This window comes from Hemiscyllium ocellatum, chromosome 31 (assembly GCF_020745735.1).
Source record: "Hemiscyllium ocellatum isolate sHemOce1 chromosome 31, sHemOce1.pat.X.cur, whole genome shotgun sequence".
NCBI classification, from domain to species: Eukaryota; Metazoa; Chordata; class Chondrichthyes; order Orectolobiformes; family Hemiscylliidae; genus Hemiscyllium; species Hemiscyllium ocellatum.
The window spans coordinates 34,542,153-34,563,550 of record NC_083431.1 but is presented as its reverse complement, the minus strand read 5'-3'; the positions used below and the strand labels follow the sequence as shown (position 1 = coordinate 34,563,550).

The following is a 21,398-nucleotide window of genomic DNA, read 5'->3' as shown; positions in this document are numbered from 1 at the left end:
TAGAATGAGGCTTATTTGTAGCCTGAACACAGCCATAACGTGGCTTCATTGAACGACTGGTTTCTGTGCTGCAGATTCTAAGAAATCTGCAGCCTTTTTCTTTCTCTTTGACAGCCTTCCGTCTCATGAGATGATGGCTCGATACTGTACAGTGCTGCACATGTAAGAGTTAAAGGTTATGCAGTGCTCACCAGCACTAGGCAGTTGTGCTTTAGGGATTTGTTTGCTCATGTGTCGAAGGCTTCTTTCATTACTGTGACCCAATGTGACCACCCTATTGATATTCCTATCACAATTGCATGATTGCATAAATAATGCAATGTCAGAGCGGGAGGATGGTTTCACATTGCTAACTGAGAAAGATTAACTAGAAGAGAAGCCAACAGACAGATTCAGCATCAGCGTTCTAATAAGTGAACATTCATCTTCATATTAAAAGGCAGCTGAATTGCTACAGTAACCGTTAAGATGGCACGATGGCCTTTTGCTCAAACTGTCACTATTTGAAAGGTGAGCAGGCGCCACATTGCTTTTGAGGGAAACAGACAGCAGACAGAAAAAGTCCAGTCAGCATTTCTGTCAAGAAGCATTGGCAATGATGTTGCACCCCACTTTTATTCAGTAAAAACCATAACATCTCTTCAGTTGCAAAATTCATCCTGCTACCTAAACCAAACCTACAAAATCATAGAATGACACAGTGCAGAAGATGGTCATTTGCTGTGCTGGTTCTTTGGCAGAGACCATTGCCTCGAGCCACGCAAATGATTTCATTTCAAGTATTTATTAAAGCTCCTTTTGAAAGTCACTATTGAATTTGCGTCCACCACCCTTTCAGGCAATGCATTATGGATTTCAACAATTTGTTATTTAATAGAAAAAGGTTCCTCATGTCACCTCTGGATCAGTTGTCAATCACTTTAAATCTGTCCTTTGGTTACTGGCTCTCCTGCTACTGGATTCTCCTTATGAACTCTTTCAAAACCAGACATGATTTAATACCTTTATTAAATATCCTCTCCACCTTCTTAATTAAAGAAGGACAAAGGCACTAGATGTACAGGAACACCACCACCTGCAAGTTTTTTTCCGACCATGCACCATCCAGGAGCTCCCTTTCCTTACAGCATGATGGATCTTCCTACATGGACTAGTTTGGTTCAATTAGGTAGCTTACCTTCACCAGGGCAATTGGGTATGTTCAATAAACACGTGCCTAGCCAGTGACAACCACATCCCGTGAATTAATAAAAAAGTGAACAACCTCAGTCTTGCCATTCTCTCCAGATAGCTAACGTACCTCACCCCAGTATTGCTTTTGTGTATATCCTCTCTGTTTTTGATATTTATCCATAAGTGGAGTGTTCATAATTGAGTGCAGTATTCTATCTGAGGTTCAATCAGTGTTTCATTAAGGTTTAGTATTACATCGGTGCTTTTGTTTCTGTTAATAAAGCCAAGAATATGTTTCTTTTAACAGTCTTCCCAACTTAACCTGGAGATTTGTAGACATATGTTTTATGCTCTCTCTATTCCCCTCCCCTGCCACAATAATATAGTCCCCGGTGAAACAACTGACAAATCAGAAGGAGGAGGGTTTAGTCATTATGGCATTCAAGAAAATTCTAATTCAGTTGATCCTTGCTTTGTTTGTGTGTAAATAGTTTTTGTCTTCCTAGAGATCACATGTTTTAAAATGTGTTGCTGGAAAAGTGCAGCAGGTCAGGCAGCATCAAAGGAACAGGAGAATTGACGTTTCAGGCATAAGCCCTTCTTCAGGAATCTTCAGAATTCCTGAAGAAGGGCTTATGCCGGAAATGTCGATTCTCCTGTTCCTTTGATGCTGCCTGACCTGCTGCGCTTTTCCAGCAATACATTTTTAAGCTCTGATCTCCAGCATCTGCAGTCCTCACTTTCTCCTAGAGATCACATGTTATAATCCTGATCATAGTCCATTTCTTTTGCATAGTCATTATGATGTCTGGGAGGGGCCAACTTTATCATTGAACAAGCAAACAGTGAAGGAATCATTGAAGTTCACAAAGAAGATTAACAGTGGATGGATACTAGTGCACTTCACATTTCTTAGTAATGCTCTTGGTGACACATTTGTGCAAAATTCTTTTTGTACTAATTTAACCAAGTTAAGTGGTATCTTCAGTTTTGAGTGACCAGTTGAGACAGGAGGGTTCATTACGATGTTCCACTTGGTTTGCCTAAGAGTACCCCTCACATCCTTCAGCCCCATCTGTCTGCCCCACACCCCCAACACACACTCCATGCAACATCCACTTTGAGCCCATGCCATTCTATATGCATGTGCTCCAAGCCATATCACCTCATACCACCCCCCCGTCAATCTATGTCCTTTCCCACCAATTAGGCCCTTTGTACCCGTTATGCCAATCTATCCTCCTCAACTCCCATGCCAAATTAATTTCAACTGATAAACCATACCCCTCACTAATCCCAATGGCCCTTCATACCATCTATGTCAAATTAGTGCCAACTTATACCACCTGATGCCAACACTTGTATTACATCTCACAGTCAGTATATCAATATACCTTTAAGAAATGTTATTGATGTCATCAGAACTTGTAATCTGAGTGTATGAAGGACTCATATTCCACCTTATCTCAAATCACTTGAAGCATGACAGTACTGGAATCATGCTCCTCTATTGTAGCATAATGGCTAAGTATAAACCCAGACATGCATGTACATAATCATTGGTTGTAATGAATATTTGTTGAACCAAAATATCATGGCCAGATTTTTTTTGTGTGTGTTGTGGAAGGTAACATAAGTATTGCTGGATCAAATAAAACTTTTTTTTAAAAGAATCCCTACAGTGTGGAAACAGACCATTCGGCCCAACAAATCCACACCAACCTTCCAAAGAGTAACCCACCTAGACCGATTGTCCCTACCCTATTGCTTTACATTTATCCCTGACTAATGCACCTAACCTACACATGCCTGAACACTGTGGGCTGTTTAGCATGTCCAATCACCTAACCTGCACATCTTGATGGAGGCAAACACACACCAAACTTTACATCCTCCAAGCCAATTCTAACTTGCACAGTATCTCTTCTGGATAGACCTCAGGATACAGGCTACGACTAAGTAAAATTTTGAAGTACCTATTGATAAATTCATCATTTAAAAATACTTTCACTGATTGAAACCCCTACTCACTATATTTAGCTTACTTGACAGAATAAGTATTTATATGCATAGACCCATTTCAAAGACTTGGAGCTGTGAACCTGTAAACTGATTTGATTTGATTTATTATAGTCACATGTACCTAAGTACAGCGAAAAGCATTGTTTTGTGAGCAGTACAGGCAGCTCATAGCAAACGAGGACATACATAGGGCGCTTAGACAGAGCAAGGCATTCAAGGATTTGGATACACAAGAGGTCCACAAGGCAAGATCAGCATTAGCAAGATCAATATTATTAAGTTAGAGGGGTCCATTCAGCAGTCTAATAACAGCAGGCAAGAAGCTGTTCTTGAGTCTGCTGTGTGTTCAAGCATCTATATCTTCTGCCTGATGGAAGAGGATAGAGGTGGAAAGGGTCTGTGATGCTGGCAGCTTATCCACAGCAATGAGAAATGTAAATGGAGTCAATGGATGGGAGATTGGCTTCCGTGATGGTCTGGCCTGTACACTCAACCTTCTGTATTTTCTCACAGTCCTGGGCAGGGCGGTTTCTGTACCAGGCCAGATGGAATAATTTCTGTGGTGCATCTGTAAATGTTGGTGATGGTCCTTATGTACTTGGTGAATTCTCTAAGCTGCCTGAGGAAGGAGAGGCATTGTTGTGCCTTCTTGACTGTCACATCTATGTGGGAAGTCCAGAACAGATCGTCAGTTTTCATCACTCCTTGGAACTTGACACTCTTGGCCCTATCCAACTCAGCTCCATTGATGTAAATAGGAGTGTGTCTTCCGCCTTTCTTCTTGAAATCAATGATCAGTTCTTTTGTTTTGCCAACATTCATAGAGAGGTTATTATCATTACACCATGACACCAAGTCCTCTATCACCTCCTTCTGTTCTGACTCATTGTTGGTCGACATCAGTCCTACCATGATGGTGTCATCAGCGAACTTGTAAACTGCTTTCGTTTGGAATTTGGCTCACAGAGTTGTGGGTGTATATGGTGTACAGTAGGGGGCTGAGAATGCATCCTTGTAGGACTTCAGTGTTGAGGGTTATCGTAGAGGAGATGCAGTTGTCTTTCTTCACGTATTGCAGTCTACAGATCAGGAAGTTGAGGATCCAATCACAGAGGGCAGAGCTGTGACCTAGGTTTTGGAGTTTTGAGATTAGTCTGGAAGGGATTATGACAGGCAACCCACGGTGATGATGATGTTTTGAAATATCAAGCATATCCTTTGTACCACTGCAGGTTTAATCAGGTTTTTAAAGGACAAGAGATTTAAATCCCTTGATAGCTCCCATTAAAAGTCTAATGAGTTTGTTCACATTTGATGCACACTATGTTTATGTTTAACAATCCCAAAGAGCATCTCTCTAAAAGTGGTATTCTACCTCTTCAAAGAACCCTTAGACCTTCTCTAACAGGACTAAAATATATACATTGCATTTTAGACATCCCACGGGTGAAAATCAAATCAGACTGATGGTAGTTGCAGTGCAATATGTGTAGCTTTGTCAGTGAGGCATGGAATTGCAGATTCTGATATATCTAACCCCTGTTATCCTCAGCAAAAACAATGGGATCTGGGGTTTAGAATACCAGCATCACTGTCACTGGGATAGAGTTTCTCTATCTGTGCAAAATTAGAGGCACTAATTTACATAATGGAGACCTTAGATTTGTGGAAAGGGACAGTAAAAGGGTTAAAGTTATGTTTAGTTGGGGTCAGAATCGTACACATTCCCAGATGCTACCTGACCTGCTGTGCTTTCCTGGTGCCACACTTTTCAGCACCGATATAGCAAGGGTTTAACTACCAAATAAAACTCACTCTGCACTTTCCTATAAAGTGCTCCTAGGTGAGAGACAACATGAGTAGCACAAAAATGTCTACAGTGTGTTGTCAAGTGTTCCCAGGGTCACAAACAGTAAAGATTCGAACATTTAGAAACCTCTATGTAGTTGGAAAGTATTGGGACTTTGCATCAATTTGACAGTTTCATTTATCTCAGTTATCTTTGTGGTCTATTTCAGTGTTCCTGCAAATCTGGCTCAAATTGAATTCAAAATATTTTTCAGTTGGTCAAACAACATTCATGGAGAATAGAAGTCAACATATGCCTCCCCCCCCCTCCCCCACCCCCACCCAACGTAAGAAGGTTCCCCCACGTGAAATATTGTGCTTTTGCCAGATGTTACCTGACCTGCAGAGTGTTCGCAAAAGATGCTGATTTTGTATCAGATTTTTAGCATATATAATGTTTTCTTTTCAACCAATTTATAAGCAATTTTGTACTATGGAGGCACTCTGAGTAGGAATTGGGATAAATAATCATTGATAAATGAGATGGAGAACGTTTTTTAGTACAATTTCAATTCAATACTAGGCACCAGAGGTGAAAGGCCCAGCCTCTAACCTTCTGTGGAGGTGAAGTGCTTGTGCATACCTATCTGTTGGGGAAGTGAAATGTTGATATCTGACCCTCTGGCACCAATACAGTTCTGTCACATTCAAGAAAACATTGGCAGATTTTGAGTTAGGTTGCAGATCGGTGCAAAAGAAATTACGCTACTAGATCTGCCTATTACATTGCAAAGACTGGTGATAAAGTCAAAGTGCCGTTGTCCTACATAAATCAGTATTTTCCTGGTAATTATTTTGTCATTCTCATGGCTGCACTGTCCTCCAGTGACAGATGGTCTTATTCCAATGCATTGGGTCCTCAGTGCTGTGCACAGTCACAGCAGACGTCAAAGCTGCAGGTTTCAATATACACAGCGTTGATTTGTGCAGCGACTAAGTAATAATGCAGCAGCAGAACTGACTAGCAGGAATCAAGAGACTTCACACCCAATATGGATGAAATGCTCTCACTGGCGCTCTAAAAATTGAAAGAAACATTTTTCATGGTTAAATTGATAGAATAGAAATTGTCAGCACAGCCCAGCAGCTTTTTGGAGCTGTACAAAGCCACAGATCTGGAATTTTCTTGTATGATGCTTGAGCAGAAATTCAAGGTTGAGAGGGAGAAGTAGCAGATGACCTCACAGCCCCCATTCCTTTGCCTGATTTGAGCAGAGATTCACAAAATGACTGTTTAACAGTATCACAAGTGAGGAGAAGCCTCCTGCTTTGGCATTGTTGACTATTTTTCCACTGAGAGGATTTGGAAAGGAGTTCTAACATGTCAGTCTCTGTGTGTGTGTCTCTCTCTCTGCTGTTGCTAAACAATTTTACACCCCAGCTGTGTTCAGAGGACGTGGGTCCTGTGCCCTTGGCAGGAGTTCTATGGCATGGACCCTCTGCCTGAGTTATGAGCATTAGGAGGTAATATCAGAGACAGAGGTAGTCTGTGTTTTTACATATGAAAAAAAACTGCAAGACAAAGCTTTCCCCAGACTCAGAAGGCTAAAGTTCAGAGTGGGAATAGTTGTAGTTACAAGTTACTTTGCTTAAAGGAAACAAGAGGATCCATTAATTTATGACATGTCACTTATCTTGTAGTATTATGCATATACCAGATGTATTCATTGAGTTGAGTTCGTTGAATGTGTTTTGTTGAATGAGCATTTTTTGCCACTGGCCATTTTGTTGCATGAAGCTCTTTACACTATTGCTCACCATGGGGTAATTTTGCTACCACTATCCTCTTGTAGAGTATAGATCTACAGGGCCCACTTGGTCTTGTATGCAAGACACTTTTGTCTTAATCAAAATATATAGTGAGTCCTCACTTAAAGTTGTGGTTGCATTCTTGAAAATCATGACTTTAAGTGAAGCATGGTATCTTGTAGGAATCAATGTTAAATTAAGCAATAGATTCTTACACTTTTCACTTGGAAAATGAAATGCATATGTCAATATATATCTGCAAAACTTTATTCCCAGCAAAATAAATGAATTAATTAAATATAAAAGAGAGAGAACACGATGCCAAAACAAAACTACACACTCCTTTGCCATACAGATTAACTAGACTCCATCTCTTGGCAGAAGTTGGTCATTGCAGCTCGACACTGGGAACTATTTGTCTAGCCCAGCATTGACTTGCTTCAAGGTTCCTGATAAAGGGCTTTTGCCCGAAACGTCGATTTTCCTTCTTCTCGGATGGTGCCTAACCTGCTGTGCTTTTCCAGCACCACTCAAATCTTGACCAGGAACTATTTGGCCAGATTGATTTCTGCCATTAACTGGAGACCAGGATCTCGGTTCAAGTTCATGAGTGAAGCCAGGAGCAATGGGAAAACCAGACCTGGAGTAGAAGCTAAGATCAGGGAATAGGAGAAGAGATTGGAACAAAAGAAAACCTTGAAGCAAGTCAGTGCCAGGCTAGAAAACATCAGGGCAACAAGGACAGTTTGAGCTTCAGGGAGCGGCTGAACAAGCTGGGGCTGTTTTCCCTGGAGCGTCGGATGCTGAGGGGTGACCTTATAGAGATTTATAAAATCATGAGGGGCATAGATAGGGTAACTAGAGAAGGTCTTTTTCCTGGGGTGGGAAACTAGAGGGCATAGGTTTTGGGTGAGAGGGGAAATATATAAAAGGGACCTAAGGGGCAACTTTTTCACAATGAGGTAGGTGCATGTATGGAATGAGCAGCCAAAGGAAGTGGTGGAGGCTGGTACAATTACAACATTTAAAAGGCATCTGGATGGATATATGAATAGGAAGGGTTTAGAGGGAATTGGGCCATGTGCTGGTAAATGGGATTAGATTAGGTTAGGATATCTGGTCAGCATGGATGTGTTGGAGCAAAGGATCTGTTTCCATGCTGCACATCTCAATGACCCTATGATAGGAAGCAAGGCCAGGAGGAAGGCTATGCTCTTGTCCACTGCCTGAACAAAAGGCAGGGAATGTTTGAGATGCAGACAGTACTGGATGCTGATTGACAATAATGATGTGACATGTCGATGCACAACGCCAATGTATAGCTGGGATATCAACAATGCAAACAACAATGTTAAAACAAAGTGACAAGAGAAAACCAAAAAGCAGGCTCCAAATAATATTTGATGTTAAAATGAAGTGACATTAAGTGGGGTGACTTAAAGTGAGAACCTACTGTAGTTTATTGTATATCATAAAATAGAAGTACTGAAATGATTGACATTGTTACAGAGATTATGAGATGGATTTGGAAGATAGATCTTACTCCTTTGAGACCCTAAGCTGTCCTTCCACCAAGTCTATATGACATTATAGTGTGTGGTGCTGTGACAATGGTGTCACTTTAAAAAAGTTATTTTGTCCTTGGTTTTTTTGAAGAAATGTTGTAAAGACAGAGGTGCCAAAGGATCTAGTTTAACAATGGAAGGGGAGTGGCGAGTTGTCCCAGCTCATGTTTTTTCTAGATTGTTTTAGCTGTAGCAGTCACAAAATGTGAGTGGCCAGGGGAGTTGCAAACTTCAGTAAAGACTTCTGATCCTCTTCTGAAATCCCTTTGGATGTTGTTCCCTCCTGCCTGTAAGAACCTGTGTTTGAATTTACCTTTTTGCCAAGGAGTGTATTTATGGGACGTTACTGTATTGGCACAGTTAATTAGTAATAGTTACTTTATCTGGTCAGGTAAATTTTCCAATAGTTAAATTATTCTACATTCCAATTTCTTTTGTTTGTTTCAACTGTAGTATTTAAGTAAATTCTATTTTGCTTAAAGCCGAGTGATTTGATCAGTTGCATCGCACCTGGAATATACACTTCACATCTGCCTTTAAAATAAGACAAAGTTGGGTCAAGGGCAACTTCTTAAATATTTTGAAGGGGCATGGCCTAGTCCATAACAATACTTAGGGCACTTATCAGCATTAACCCTTTCAAACCCTTCCACCCTTATACAGCATGTTTCACCCTTTCATAGAATAATTGAAAAAAATGCATTAATAAACAGGCTACAAGATTTCCAAAGGAATCCATCATATTGGGATATTCCTATCCTCACTGATATGCTCATCAAGAAGAAAACAAAATGGAAATAACATGGGCCAAGCAATTGTGTTCTATTTAATAGAGAATGTTAATCTGTAGATGGTCCAAACTCTGACTATTTGTACTACTAAATGTTGACCTCATGATCTTGTCAAGCACCTAATGAAAGCACTGGAGACAACAAAACCTGATGAATAACCATGCCCTCCTCTCACAAAACCAAGCTGTTATTAGCAATGTTGTGTAACTTATATGCCTTGACTTTACCTGCATGAGTAATAATTCAAAACACCTCATTGTACAAAAATGCATTGACACCATAGAAATGTGAGACTAAAGTTTTCCATTGCAACAACAGAGGCTTTCAAGTATGGGAACTAAAACTTCGAAGATTTTTATGTTGTATTCTGAAAATTGGGGCAAATTTTCGGTCTCTTTTGATCTGTCTATTCTCAAATTAAGAACCAATATGATGAAATGATGTGTAACATAATAATAATTGCCTGTGACATCTATATATCTGACAGATTAATTCTCAGTCAAGACTTGTATTTCCTCAATAGCTGGCAAGTTGATGAATTCATCTTTATAATGAAAACTTTATCAGTGAAGTTCTGGATGGTGCAATATTCCATCACTGCAAATTACTACCTGGCTTATCTTTTTAATTTCATGGAGTCCGGCTCCATGTTAATCATTGATGATGTTTCTGTAAATATGAACAGGTAGAGATAAAAAGTGTCTAATTGTGTCAGCTGCCAAAGGGACCTGCTGACACACAGTAACTGTTTCTGTCACATCCTGATTGGTTGCTGTACTGTGCAGCCCTGACTTGAGAACTTCTTCCACAGTTTTAGCATGGTTAAGTTCTTAAAACCTTCCCTTGTTCCAGCTTTATACACTGTCCTCCTGCAGTTCACCTTCAGACTTCAGCCCCTCTCTCATGCTCAAATCATCCTTCCCGACTCTCAGGAGCTTTCCTCTCCATTTCTTCCCTTTCTGATTAATATGCCCTCTTCACTGATTCTAGACCATAAGTCACTGAGCTTGAGTTGTTCTTCAACACACTTAAGTTCGGAGGACTGTTGCAAGCCTCCAGTTTACCAGCTTTCTTGACCACTTTCTGTCAGATGTAAGCTGTGAACTCTCCTTATTTAATAAACCTCTTCTGTTATTTCTTCCAAAGATCTAACCAGCTGCTCCATTAAACTGCACTCTTTGGCTGGTACTATTCGAGCTCCTTCCTGAGTGCTTGCTGAAGCCTTGTTCACCTGCAGTTTCTCCAGCTACATCTGGATGGGCAGTCATTTGTGGAGTTCCAAAGGACCATATATCATTCAGATCTCCTTTTATTGGAGTGTCTTGATTCATTTGGTAAACTGGATTAGGGAATAATCACTGCCTCTGCTCGCTTCTCTCCACTTTGCCCGAAGCGTTGGTTTACTCCCTGCAAGAGATTCCATGGTAACTACTTCACTTCCATCAATTTTAGATTAAATTGTCAGAAATATTGGAACAAACACTCCATTGGAGCACTGTCACGTATCACACATCAATCATTAATAAATGGTGTGAGCCGAAAGCACAGGTAATGGCTGTTAATAATCTGTTCTGCACTACACTGTTTCTTCATTGAGAACTACTCAAGGGAGAGCCTCTTGGGACTGCTCTACCACAAGCTTATTAGAGAGAAATTAGGGCAATCGAAGCCTCTGCTGTGCAAACTTCCAAGCATTAATTTTCAGATTGGATGTAATTAAGCATTGAGGTGGAACTCAACTAGAGTTATTTCTGTTTCCATATTGTTAGCTGGGGGAAGTGGATCTGAGCAATGCACAATATAATGACGATGACAAACATGAGATATTCCAGATCAAATCTTCATTAGTCAGTGTTGGAGAGCATATATTTGTTTTGGGAGAACCATGGACCTGGGAAAAGGTGGGTGGAGGCCTTGCAGATGGAAACTGAGGAGTGAGATTCTAATTAAAACGTAAAAGCATTGAAGGTTGCTTCAGAGGGAGACTGTGCTGTAGAGGGAGGGAGCAGATTAGTTAAACCTGTAATGAGAACTATAAAAGGACATCTTTTGCTTCCGAGAATAGGATAACTTCTTAGGTTGCCAAATTTCTGCACTTAGTGAGGTCCAACCTCATTTAAACAATTTGAGATGTCCCAACGGAGAGAGACCAAATGGACCATTGAAGCAGGATTTTAACCATCAATGTAGATGAGATTAGACAAAACACACCAGAAAGAAACAAAATTGATGAGAATTGTAGCAGAAAGATCCATAAGGAGAGAAACATTGTGAGGAAGCCTACAATGTTTTATTCAAATACAGGAAATTTCATAGAAAAAATGTTGGGCTGAGAGGGATCCGCAGTTAATGAACATGTTGTATTATTGGCAAGGAGAAGTTAGAGCGTGGGATTCATAGGGTGTGAAATGTTTCACAGAAAAACGGCTACAGAAAAAACATTGGGATAGTACTTTATTTATATGAAGAATTATATGGATGCTATGGAAATGAAGGTATATGGATAAAACTAGCAATGCAGAATCAAATAATTAACTAGCAATTGATGTAGTCCCAACTGTGCAAGGTGAACATATGCATAGGGAGCATTTTGCAAATGTGAAGAGGGCCTTTCAATACTTTAATAATTTAATGAATAATTTTAACATGCTGGATTGATTGGAGGTAGTCAACATGGCTTTGTGCATGGGAAATCATGTCTCACTAAAGTAGCAAAGAGGATTGATGAGGGCAGAGCGGTAGATGTGATCTATATTGACTTCAGTAAGGTGTTTGACAAGGCTCCCCGTGGGAGACTGGTTAGCAAAGTTAGATCATATGGAATACAGGGTGAACTAGACATTTAGATACAGAACTGGCTAAAAGGTAGAAGACAGAGGGTGATGGTGGAGGGTTGCATTTCACACTGGAGGCTGTGACCAGTGGTGTACCACAAGGATCAGTGCTGAGTCCACTGCTTTTCACCATTTATATAAATGATTTGGATGTGAGCATAAGAGATATAGTTAGTAAGTTTGCAGATGACACAAAAATTGGAAGTGTAGTGACAGTGAAGAAGGTTACCTCAGAGTACAACGGGATCTTGATCAGATGGGCCAAAGTGGCGAGGAGCAGCAGGTAGTGTTTAATTTAGCTAAATGTGAAGTGCGGCATTTTGGAAAGGCAAATCAGGGCAAGACTTATACACTTAACAGTCCTGGAGAGTGTTGCTGAACAAAGAGAACATGAAGTGCAAGTTCATGAAAGTGGACTCGCAGGTAGATAGAATAGTGAAGAAGGCGTTTAGTATGCTCTCCATTATTGGTCACAGCATTGAGTAAAGAAGTTGGGAGGTCATGTTGTGGCTGTACAGACATTGGTTAGGGCACTTATGGAATATTGAGTGCAATTCTGGTCTCCCTCCTATTGGAAAGGTGTTGTGAAACTTGAAAGGGTTCAGAAAGAATTTGCAAGAACGTTGCCAGGGTTGGAGTATTTGAGCAATAGGGACAGGCTGAATAGGCTGGGGCTGTTTTCCCTGGAACATCAGAGGCTGAGGAGTGTTTAGAATTAGAATCCCTACTGTATGGAAATAGCCCCTTAGGTCCAACAGGTCCACGCCAACCCTCCGAAGAATATCCCACCCAGACCCATTCCCCTACATTTACCCCTGACTCATGCACTTAACCTACACATCCCTGAACACTATGGGCAATTTAGCAAGGCCAATTCACCTAACCTGCACATCTTTGGATTGTGAGAGGAAACTGGAGACCCAGAGGAAACCCACATAGACATGGGGAGAATGTGGAAACTCCACACAGGCAGTCGCCTGAGGCTGGAATCACACTTGGGTCCATGAGGCTGGAATCAAACTGTGAGGCAGCAGAGCTAACCACTGAGCCATCATGCCACCCTTAAGTGACCTTATAGAGGTTAATGAAATAATGAGGAGCATGGATCGGGTTGGGGGAGTCAGAACTAGAGAGCATAGGTTTAGGGTGAGGGGAGAAAGATATAAAAGGGACCTAAGGGGCAAATTTTCATGCAAAGGGTGGTTCATGTATGGAATGAGCTGCCAGAGAAAGTGGTAGAGACTGGTACAATTACAGCATTTAAAAGGCATTTGGATGGATATATGAATAGGAAGGGTTGAGAAGAATATGGGCCAAGTGCTTGCAATTGGTAGTAGATTAATTTAGAATATCTGGTCGGCATAGACGAGTTGGACCGAAGGGTTTGTTTCCATGCTTTACATCTCTGTGACACTCTGCAGGTTAAATGCAGAGACCAGAGATGCCCTGTGTGTGCAGCAGAATACAAATAGACTGGTCATCCAAAATGGTTTCTGTTCTGGGGTTGGCAGGATGAATCTTTCCTTATTTGATATGGTCCCCTATGTTTCATGTGCTGCTTGTAATTGTGCATCTTAGACATAGGAGAAAGTCTGCACTGGCAACGAGTGGACAGGAAACGGAAAGATCATTGATCAGACTGGCCAGTCAAAAAAATGCTTAATATTGGTTTAAAAATAACACAGTCCAGTTGGATGGTAATTTGTTTCTTTCCAGATTCTTTTTTCTATCGGTGAAGATCTGTGGCAAGCCTTTTACTGTTGTACATCTTCTTACCTTGGGAGGGACGAATCTCTGATCTGTTCAAAACCAGGCTCTTGGTATTCAGCTGTCATCTCTTGCTGCCTCTTCATCCTGTGTCTAGCTATTGTCTTTGGAGACAATTCTCTTTGGATTGTTTTCGCTCCTTATGCCTCGCTTTGGGCCTGTACATCTGTCATTGATCAGAGGAAGAGGCATTCTCTTTTCTATGCTCAGCCATTACTTGTCCTGTTTTTTTTTGCTGTGTATATTATTGCCCATTCCCAGTGTTTGCTTCCATTTTCACTTAGCGAATACTTGCTATGTCCTTTAAATTTTGAAATAGGTTTTTATTGAGAAAAGAATATATTGAATAAATGTTTGGTTGACCACAACTATGGGACAACCCTTTATCATTGGCAACATAAACAGGTTTGGAAACAAACTATCTATGAACCTCAGAGTTAGTATCCTCTGATATGCTCCTGAACAGCCAGTACTGTTATAATATGTTACAACTTATTGTGTTTACCACAATTAATATTACTATGTTTTAATAGTAACAAAGGAAGAGGTAGAATGTTGTCTGGTGGCTATTGGACCCAAGTTTAGGGAAGGATAAAATAATGAATATATTTAATTATTACCTAAATCAATATTCATTAGAGAAAATAGTACCCAATATGTTTTACTTCTAATTTTTCACTCAGTCATAATGTCTGGAATGGGCCTGTTCACTGATTATTTCCATCTCCATTCACAGTTCTTCCAATAAAAAAAACCTGCCAACTAATAGAAAGATTTGGGCAAAATTCCAAGCTTAAGCTGAGAAATGGTCGATAACATGATGTCTCTCATAATGACCATTGCACACATGAGAAATCACAACTATCTCTCCGTAGTTTTAACAGCCCTACCAATGCCATATCAAATGCCGTAAATATCTTAGGGTCTCAGTGACCAGCAACTTAACTAGACTGGCATAACAGTTGTAATTACAGAGTAAAGTGGGGAACTCTGAAATTAGCAACTCGTCATATGATGCCTTCAAATTCTCTAGAGTGTGCAGTGCTCAAGTCAGGTATCTGATAGGATAGTCACCACCCACTGTACAGGTTACAGTGACAATAGCACTTAAGCAGGAATTAAAGAATCTTAAATTTTTCAGGAGAACTCATTGGTCAACTTCAGAAATGCAGAAGTGTGTTCAAGGATCAGGGGCTTCAGTAGTCTTAGAATCTTAGAATCCCTACAATGTAGAAACAGGCCCTTTGGCCCAACATTCCACACTGACCCTCCAAGCAGTATCCCACCCAGATCCATTCCCTTATTTCTCTACATTTCCCCTGACTAATGCACCTAACACTACGGGCAATTTAGCATGGCCAATCCACCTAACCTGTACATCTTTGGATTGTGGGTGGAAACCGGAGCACCAGGAGGAAACCCACGCAGACACGGGGAGAATGTGTAAACTCCACACAGACAGTTGCCTGAGGCTGGAATCAAACCCAGGTCCCTGGTGCTGTGAGGCAGCAGTGCTAACCACTGAGCCACCATGCCACCCCTGTGGTGGGGTAGGGAGAGTAAAGCAGTTTTTTAAAAAATAGTTCACGTGATGTAGTCAGCACTGGCAAGGCCAATATTTATTCGCCCTTGAGAAGGTGAAATTAAGCTGCTTGCTTGAACTACTGCAGTCCGTTAAGAAACACAGAAAGATTGGACCGGAGAAGGCTATTCATCCTCCCAAAACTGTTGTACCATTCAATGAGATTATGGCTGATGTGTCATGTAACTCCATATGGCTGCCTTAATACTTTTGCTTAACAAAAATATATCTACCTGAGATTTAAAATTAAAAACTGATCCTGCATCCATTTCTATTTGTAGAAGGGAGTTCCAAGCATCTACCGCCCCTTGTGTGTAAAAAGCTTCATAACCCCTCTCTTTAACAGTTCGTCCCTAATTCTCAGACTATGGCCCTTGGTTCTAGAATCCCCAACCAGTGGAAATAGTTTATCTTTATCTACACTGTCATTTCCTGTTAATATCTGGAAACCTTCGATCAGATCACCCCTTAACCTTCTAAGTTGAAAACGTGCCTAATTTGTATAATCGTTGTTCATTACTTAACCCACGAAGTACAGGTATCATTCTTGCAAACCTACATGATACTCCCTCCAAAGCCAATATGTCTGGCCTTAGGTAGGTGTCCAGATATGCTCACAGTTCTCCAAATGGAGTCTAACCAGGGTTTTGTACAACTGCAGCATAACTTCCACATCCTTATACTCCAGTCCTTTACATACCCAGTAATCAATTAGCTTTCTCGATTATTTTCTTCATCTGTCTATAATATTTTAAAAATCTATGCACCTGAACCCTCAAGTCTCTTTGGACACCACCCACAGTATTTAACATCATAAAAGTACTCTGATCAATCCTTTTTTTGGTCCAAAAGGTTGACCTCCATCTGCCATAGTTTTGCCTATTCATTTAGTTATCAATATCCCTTTGTTATTTTATGCTATCCACACTGTATCATGACATTAACTTTGTGTCATATATTCATATTTGAATATATGACTCTCTCTGTCATTATCTAAAGAGTTAAGACATAATGTGAATAATTGAAGCTGTACACAGATCTTCTAGGGATGTCACTGTCACATCCTGTCAATTTGAGTTCCTTCCCATTGTACCTACTTTCAGTCACCTTACATTTAATCAATTTCCTAGCCATGTAATAGGCCCTCAGTTCCATGAGCTTCTACCTTAGTTCTCTTGTGTGGAATTTATTAAATCCCTCCTGGAAGCCCATATAAATAAAATCCATAGATAGTCTCCTGTCCACTATCTTCATCAACTCTTCAAAGATTTCAGTGAGGTTTGTGAGGCATAACTACCATGTCCATGCTGGCTCTCCCTGATTAACTGACTGTTTTCAAGGTATTCAGTTACTCCATGCTTGATTATACACTTCAACATGTTTCCCCCCCACCTCCCAACCAATGTTAGGCTCTCTGGTGGGTAATTCAAACACAGAAATTGCTAGAGAAACTCAGCAAGTCCAGCAGCACATGTGGAAAGAAAGGGGAGTGAACATTTTCGGGTCCAGTGACATATCGTCAGAATGACTCATCCAAATGTTCTGATAAAGACTTGCTGAACTCAAAATGTTAACTCTGCTTTCTTTCCACAGATGATGCCAATCCTGCTGAGTTTCTCCAGCAATTTCTGTTTTTGTTTCAGATCTCCAGAATTATTTGTTTATTGTATTTGTCTGTAATTCCCTGCTTTTCCTCTTTCATTCCTCTTAAAAAGTGGAGTGATGAATGCAATTTTCCAATTCCAGAGAGACGCCTCCTACATCTAGAGAATTCTCACTAGGGACATTACAATGTACTCGTTATTTGATGTAGATATGCCCACAGTGCCACCAGGGAGGGGATCCCAGGCATTTGACTCAGTGACTGTGAAAGAAAAGCGATAGATATATTTTCAAGTCAGGATGGTGCATGGCTGGATGGTGGAGTACTTGGCAGGATCAAAAAGAATCATTCTCATATCAAACATACTGCCTCCAATTCTGTTTGGAATAATTGATATGAATGGAATTATATTTGAAGTCATTGTTTGCTGATGAAGTGTTTTTTTCTTGTATTCCCAGTAACCAACTATCTGCCATTAATGAGAGAAAAAGTGTAAAGTATACAGAAAAAGAATGTATTTATAATATGCTATTGGAAAACAATTTTGAATACAAATGAATATTACTCTTTCCTTTTTAGATTAAAAGTCTAAGGTCCATACAAATTGAAGGGCCCAGAATTGGAAACTGTGCATACAAAGTGTAAATAATGTTAAGTTTTCTCAGGCAGTATTTTCATTGATAGAATCAGGGGCCAGGTACTGTCCTCAACTGGGGAATAGTACAGAACACAAGGACAACAAATGACACTGTAGCTCTTTCAAATGTGTTTTTATTGCACAACTCCAATTTTAATTGTCTCTTTTTGCTTACAGCATTCTACCCTGTCCCGTAAATTTGTAGAGGTGATGTCTGAGTACAATGGTACACAGACTGATTACAGGGAGCGTTGCAAAGGACGAATCCAGCGACAACTCGAAATCAGTAAGTGACTGTGACTGTTTTTGGAATGAGTGTTATAAATAGAGAACCACGGTAAGGTAATGGTGCTCAATGTGCGGGCTGCTTACAACCTGGACTTGCTGCTGTTTTGTGTCTGAAAAAAGCAAAACTTTCAAAATTAACTCTGTGAAAGAAGGGAATTTCGAGTCGACTGTAACTTTTCCGTACCTTGGGTCCACGAGACGAAGGTGAATACTGACAAGTACAGATACACACTGTTACATAGGGAATGGGTGGTCTGCCTTAAATGCATGGTCAGTGACACTGGATCTAAAGACATGTCTGTCACACAATGTAATACCTATTAACAGCAGTACGCAGCTTGGGTCCCACTTAAATTAATGATGTGTGAAGAACTAACCTCCCTGACATTTCTGGGACTGTTACTGCAAAGCCAACACCAGTGCCTTACATGATAAAGCAGGGATTGAGGAAATATACTCACTGACTACATATGGGGAAGAGGGATGAGATTGAAGTGAGGTATACAGTGATGATCTGACTGATATATACAGAAATGTAACTAACTAGTCATATATGAAAAGAATGTAGTTGGCATATAAATACTGAGAATGTGATTGATTGGATTATAAATGATACTAATGTGATGGACACAAACATGGATACATAGTTGTGTATTCGAAATAAGTTAATTTGTGATTCTGCTCCTGGGATGCAGGAAATATGGTTAGCAGTAAAAAAGCAAAAATATTATCCCATTGCAAAAATAAATATGTGTAAATATTCAGTTTAAACTTCCTAAGCATGGTGTCATGAATACTATTTAATGTCATTGGTGCTTCTCTTAAGTCATCCTACATAGAAACAAAGAAAACGTTTAGTTGTACATCGCATTTTCATGTCCTTGAAATGTCTTAAAGTATTTCACAAGTATTTACTTCTGAGATTCAATCACTAATATTATGAAAGCAAAGGCAGCAACCAATTTACACACAGCATCCCACAACCCACACCATTAATAATTCCTGCTTTGCCTGATCTAATTTGCTGATATTGTTTAAGGGAGTTACGTTGGCCAAGATACCGGCATGCTCCATACTCTTCTGTGGATGTTGCCATGGTATTTTTTACATTCATATATTTTTTAAAAAGTCTTCGTTTTAGTCTCAACTGACAGTAATTATAACAAGTCAACACTTCCTAAATATTGCAATAGACTTTTGCTGGGATTCCATTTCCCAGCCATTGATCAATCCCAAATAATCATGCACAATAGAAAACGCTGGAGTTTAGATATTTAAGCTTTGTGATTAATGCAATGTGGATCTTTGTCCATGCAACATCCTGAAATAAACTAGTAGAAAATCACATTCACACTTATTTGCATTAGAAATAAATAGAGAGAACATAGGAGAATTTGCAGATGAGAAAGAGATATTCATCCGATCAATACATCTTCCTCTAGAGTCCTAAGTCATTAGTTAAACTCTTCTCTCTAACACCCAAACTATCACAGGTAAGTCTGTTGCTGTTGTAACCCCACTGCATCCAAACGTCTGTACTTAACTGTCTTGCTTGTGAATTATTTTCATTTAGGAAAGGAAGTTCCTCCTAATATGTATTCAGTACTTATGATTCTATGCCCCCAATTTAATTTAAAATAACATTCACGGTTTACTTTAGCACTGTCAATTAATATTTAATGTATCTCCGTGAGGTCCCAGTTTAACTGACCTTCTTTACAGCCTGTAGAACCTGAGTTCCTCTAATCTTTTTTCATGTCTCATCCTATTTCCACTTGGGATTTGTTCTGTTGCATTGATCATCAAACATTGGCCGTCTTTGGCATGTCAAATGCTTCAATGCCCTGGAATTGCAATTGTGCCAGAACTTCAGAACCTCTTGAAATCAAAAAAAAAGTTCTCTCTGTCTCTCAGCTTGGCAGATCCCTTTGAAAGGGATAGGGGGCTTGATAAATATTCAGCTTGTACTGAACTTTGGAAAGCCAGCAAATGCTAAAGAATAGCAGAAAGACCCTGGATTTAGCAATCTTAATGACTTCAAATGAAGTAACACATTATTAGATGTCTGGGTATCCACGTCAACTATTACTCATCACTGATACGTGGGCAGATGCTTTGTTAGCAATCAGAACACATCACATTGAGCTTTGATGAACAGCAGCCTGACATTTTATTACAGGGTAATAGTCCGATATGCAAATATAACTGTGTCTCAAAGCAAATTTCTAAATTTGTATGATGGCTACTGTACAAATTACATATATTGATGAAAGAGGCAAAGTCATTTGGGATAGAAAGCCCTATGAATGTAGAATCCAGCCAACAATTCAAATAAGCTACTTAAATCTAATACAAATGAGCAAGAAAACCAAGTAGATCTCTGTGAAGTCAAAAAACAATTACATTTTAAGCCTGACTAGATGGATATTGTGCGGTAAAAATAGACTCTTAATTAGTAATGGGCCTAGCATGGTGATGAAGGACATATATGTGAAACAAGTTAACTCTTCACTTTCCCTCCTTTTCCTTTTCCTTTTGCTTAGACATTCTTTGAGCAGAAAATGTCTGTGTATCTTTACATATTGTTTCATCACACCTTTGTATTTTCTCCATATCTCATTCAGTCCTCACTTCAATCTACCACTGTCCTGTCTTCCCACTGCAACTTGCCTTCTCCGCACTGCTGAATGCCAATAGCGCCCCTACTACTACCTGACTAAATCCGCCACCATCCCACACCACCACCATCATTCTATACCTTGACTCTTCAAACCTTGCATGCCCCACTTCCCAACTAACCACCGTACCCAGACCCCCACCACTGTCCATGTGCTCCAATCCTCTTCCTTATTTGATCCCATCTGCTCATTATTCAACTCTTACCTGCATCCTCTATTAGCCACCACTGCCCTCCACATGTGCATTCCGTTCCTTCACAACTTTCCCCCACACCAGGCTTTAGTTCACACCCTGCACCCCTTCTGATTACCTGCCCCATCCACCTCAGCTGCCTCTGCTCCCTTCTCTTGTATTCACATATGGGATGCAGGCATTGTCATCAGTGCGAGCATTGATTGCTCATCTACAATTCTCCTTGAAAAGATTGTGGTGAGCTGCTTCTTGAACTACTGCAGTCCACGTGCTGCATGTGGACCGACAATGTCATTGGGGTGGGGAATTCCATGATTTTGACCCAACAACAGTGAAGGAACAGTGAAATATGGTGAATGATGAGTGGCTTGGAGGGGAACTTGCAAGTGACGATGTTCAAATGTATCTGCTGCCTTGTCCTGCTGGGTGGGAATGGTCGTGAAAATAAATGGTGCTATCTGAGAAAGACTGATGAATTTCTGCAAATCATGTTCTCAAAAGTTCACATTGCTGCTACTGGTTGGTGGTGGTGGCATGAGTGAATATTTATGGATGTGGTGCCAATCAAGCAGACTGCTTTGTCCTGAATGATGTCAAACCTCTTAAGTGTTTTTGCACCTATTCAAGCAAATGGGGAGTGCTCCATCACATTCCTGACTTGTGCCTTG

At 40.2% G+C, this 21,398-nt stretch overlaps 1 protein-coding gene across 2 annotated transcripts in view; it reads left to right on the top strand.

Annotated features, from left to right (window-relative positions):
* The window catches only part of LOC132830551 (syntaxin-1A-like), a 234,073-nt gene that overhangs the window by 157,321 nt on the left and 55,354 nt on the right, over nucleotides 1–21,398 (top strand). For both annotated transcript variants that reach the window (XM_060848334.1, XM_060848335.1), the window contains exon 6: nucleotides 17,749–17,857. In XM_060848334.1, coding sequence (XP_060704317.1) covers nucleotides 17,749–17,857 — 109 coding nt within the window. The remainder of the gene's footprint in view (nucleotides 1–17,748; nucleotides 17,858–21,398) is intronic.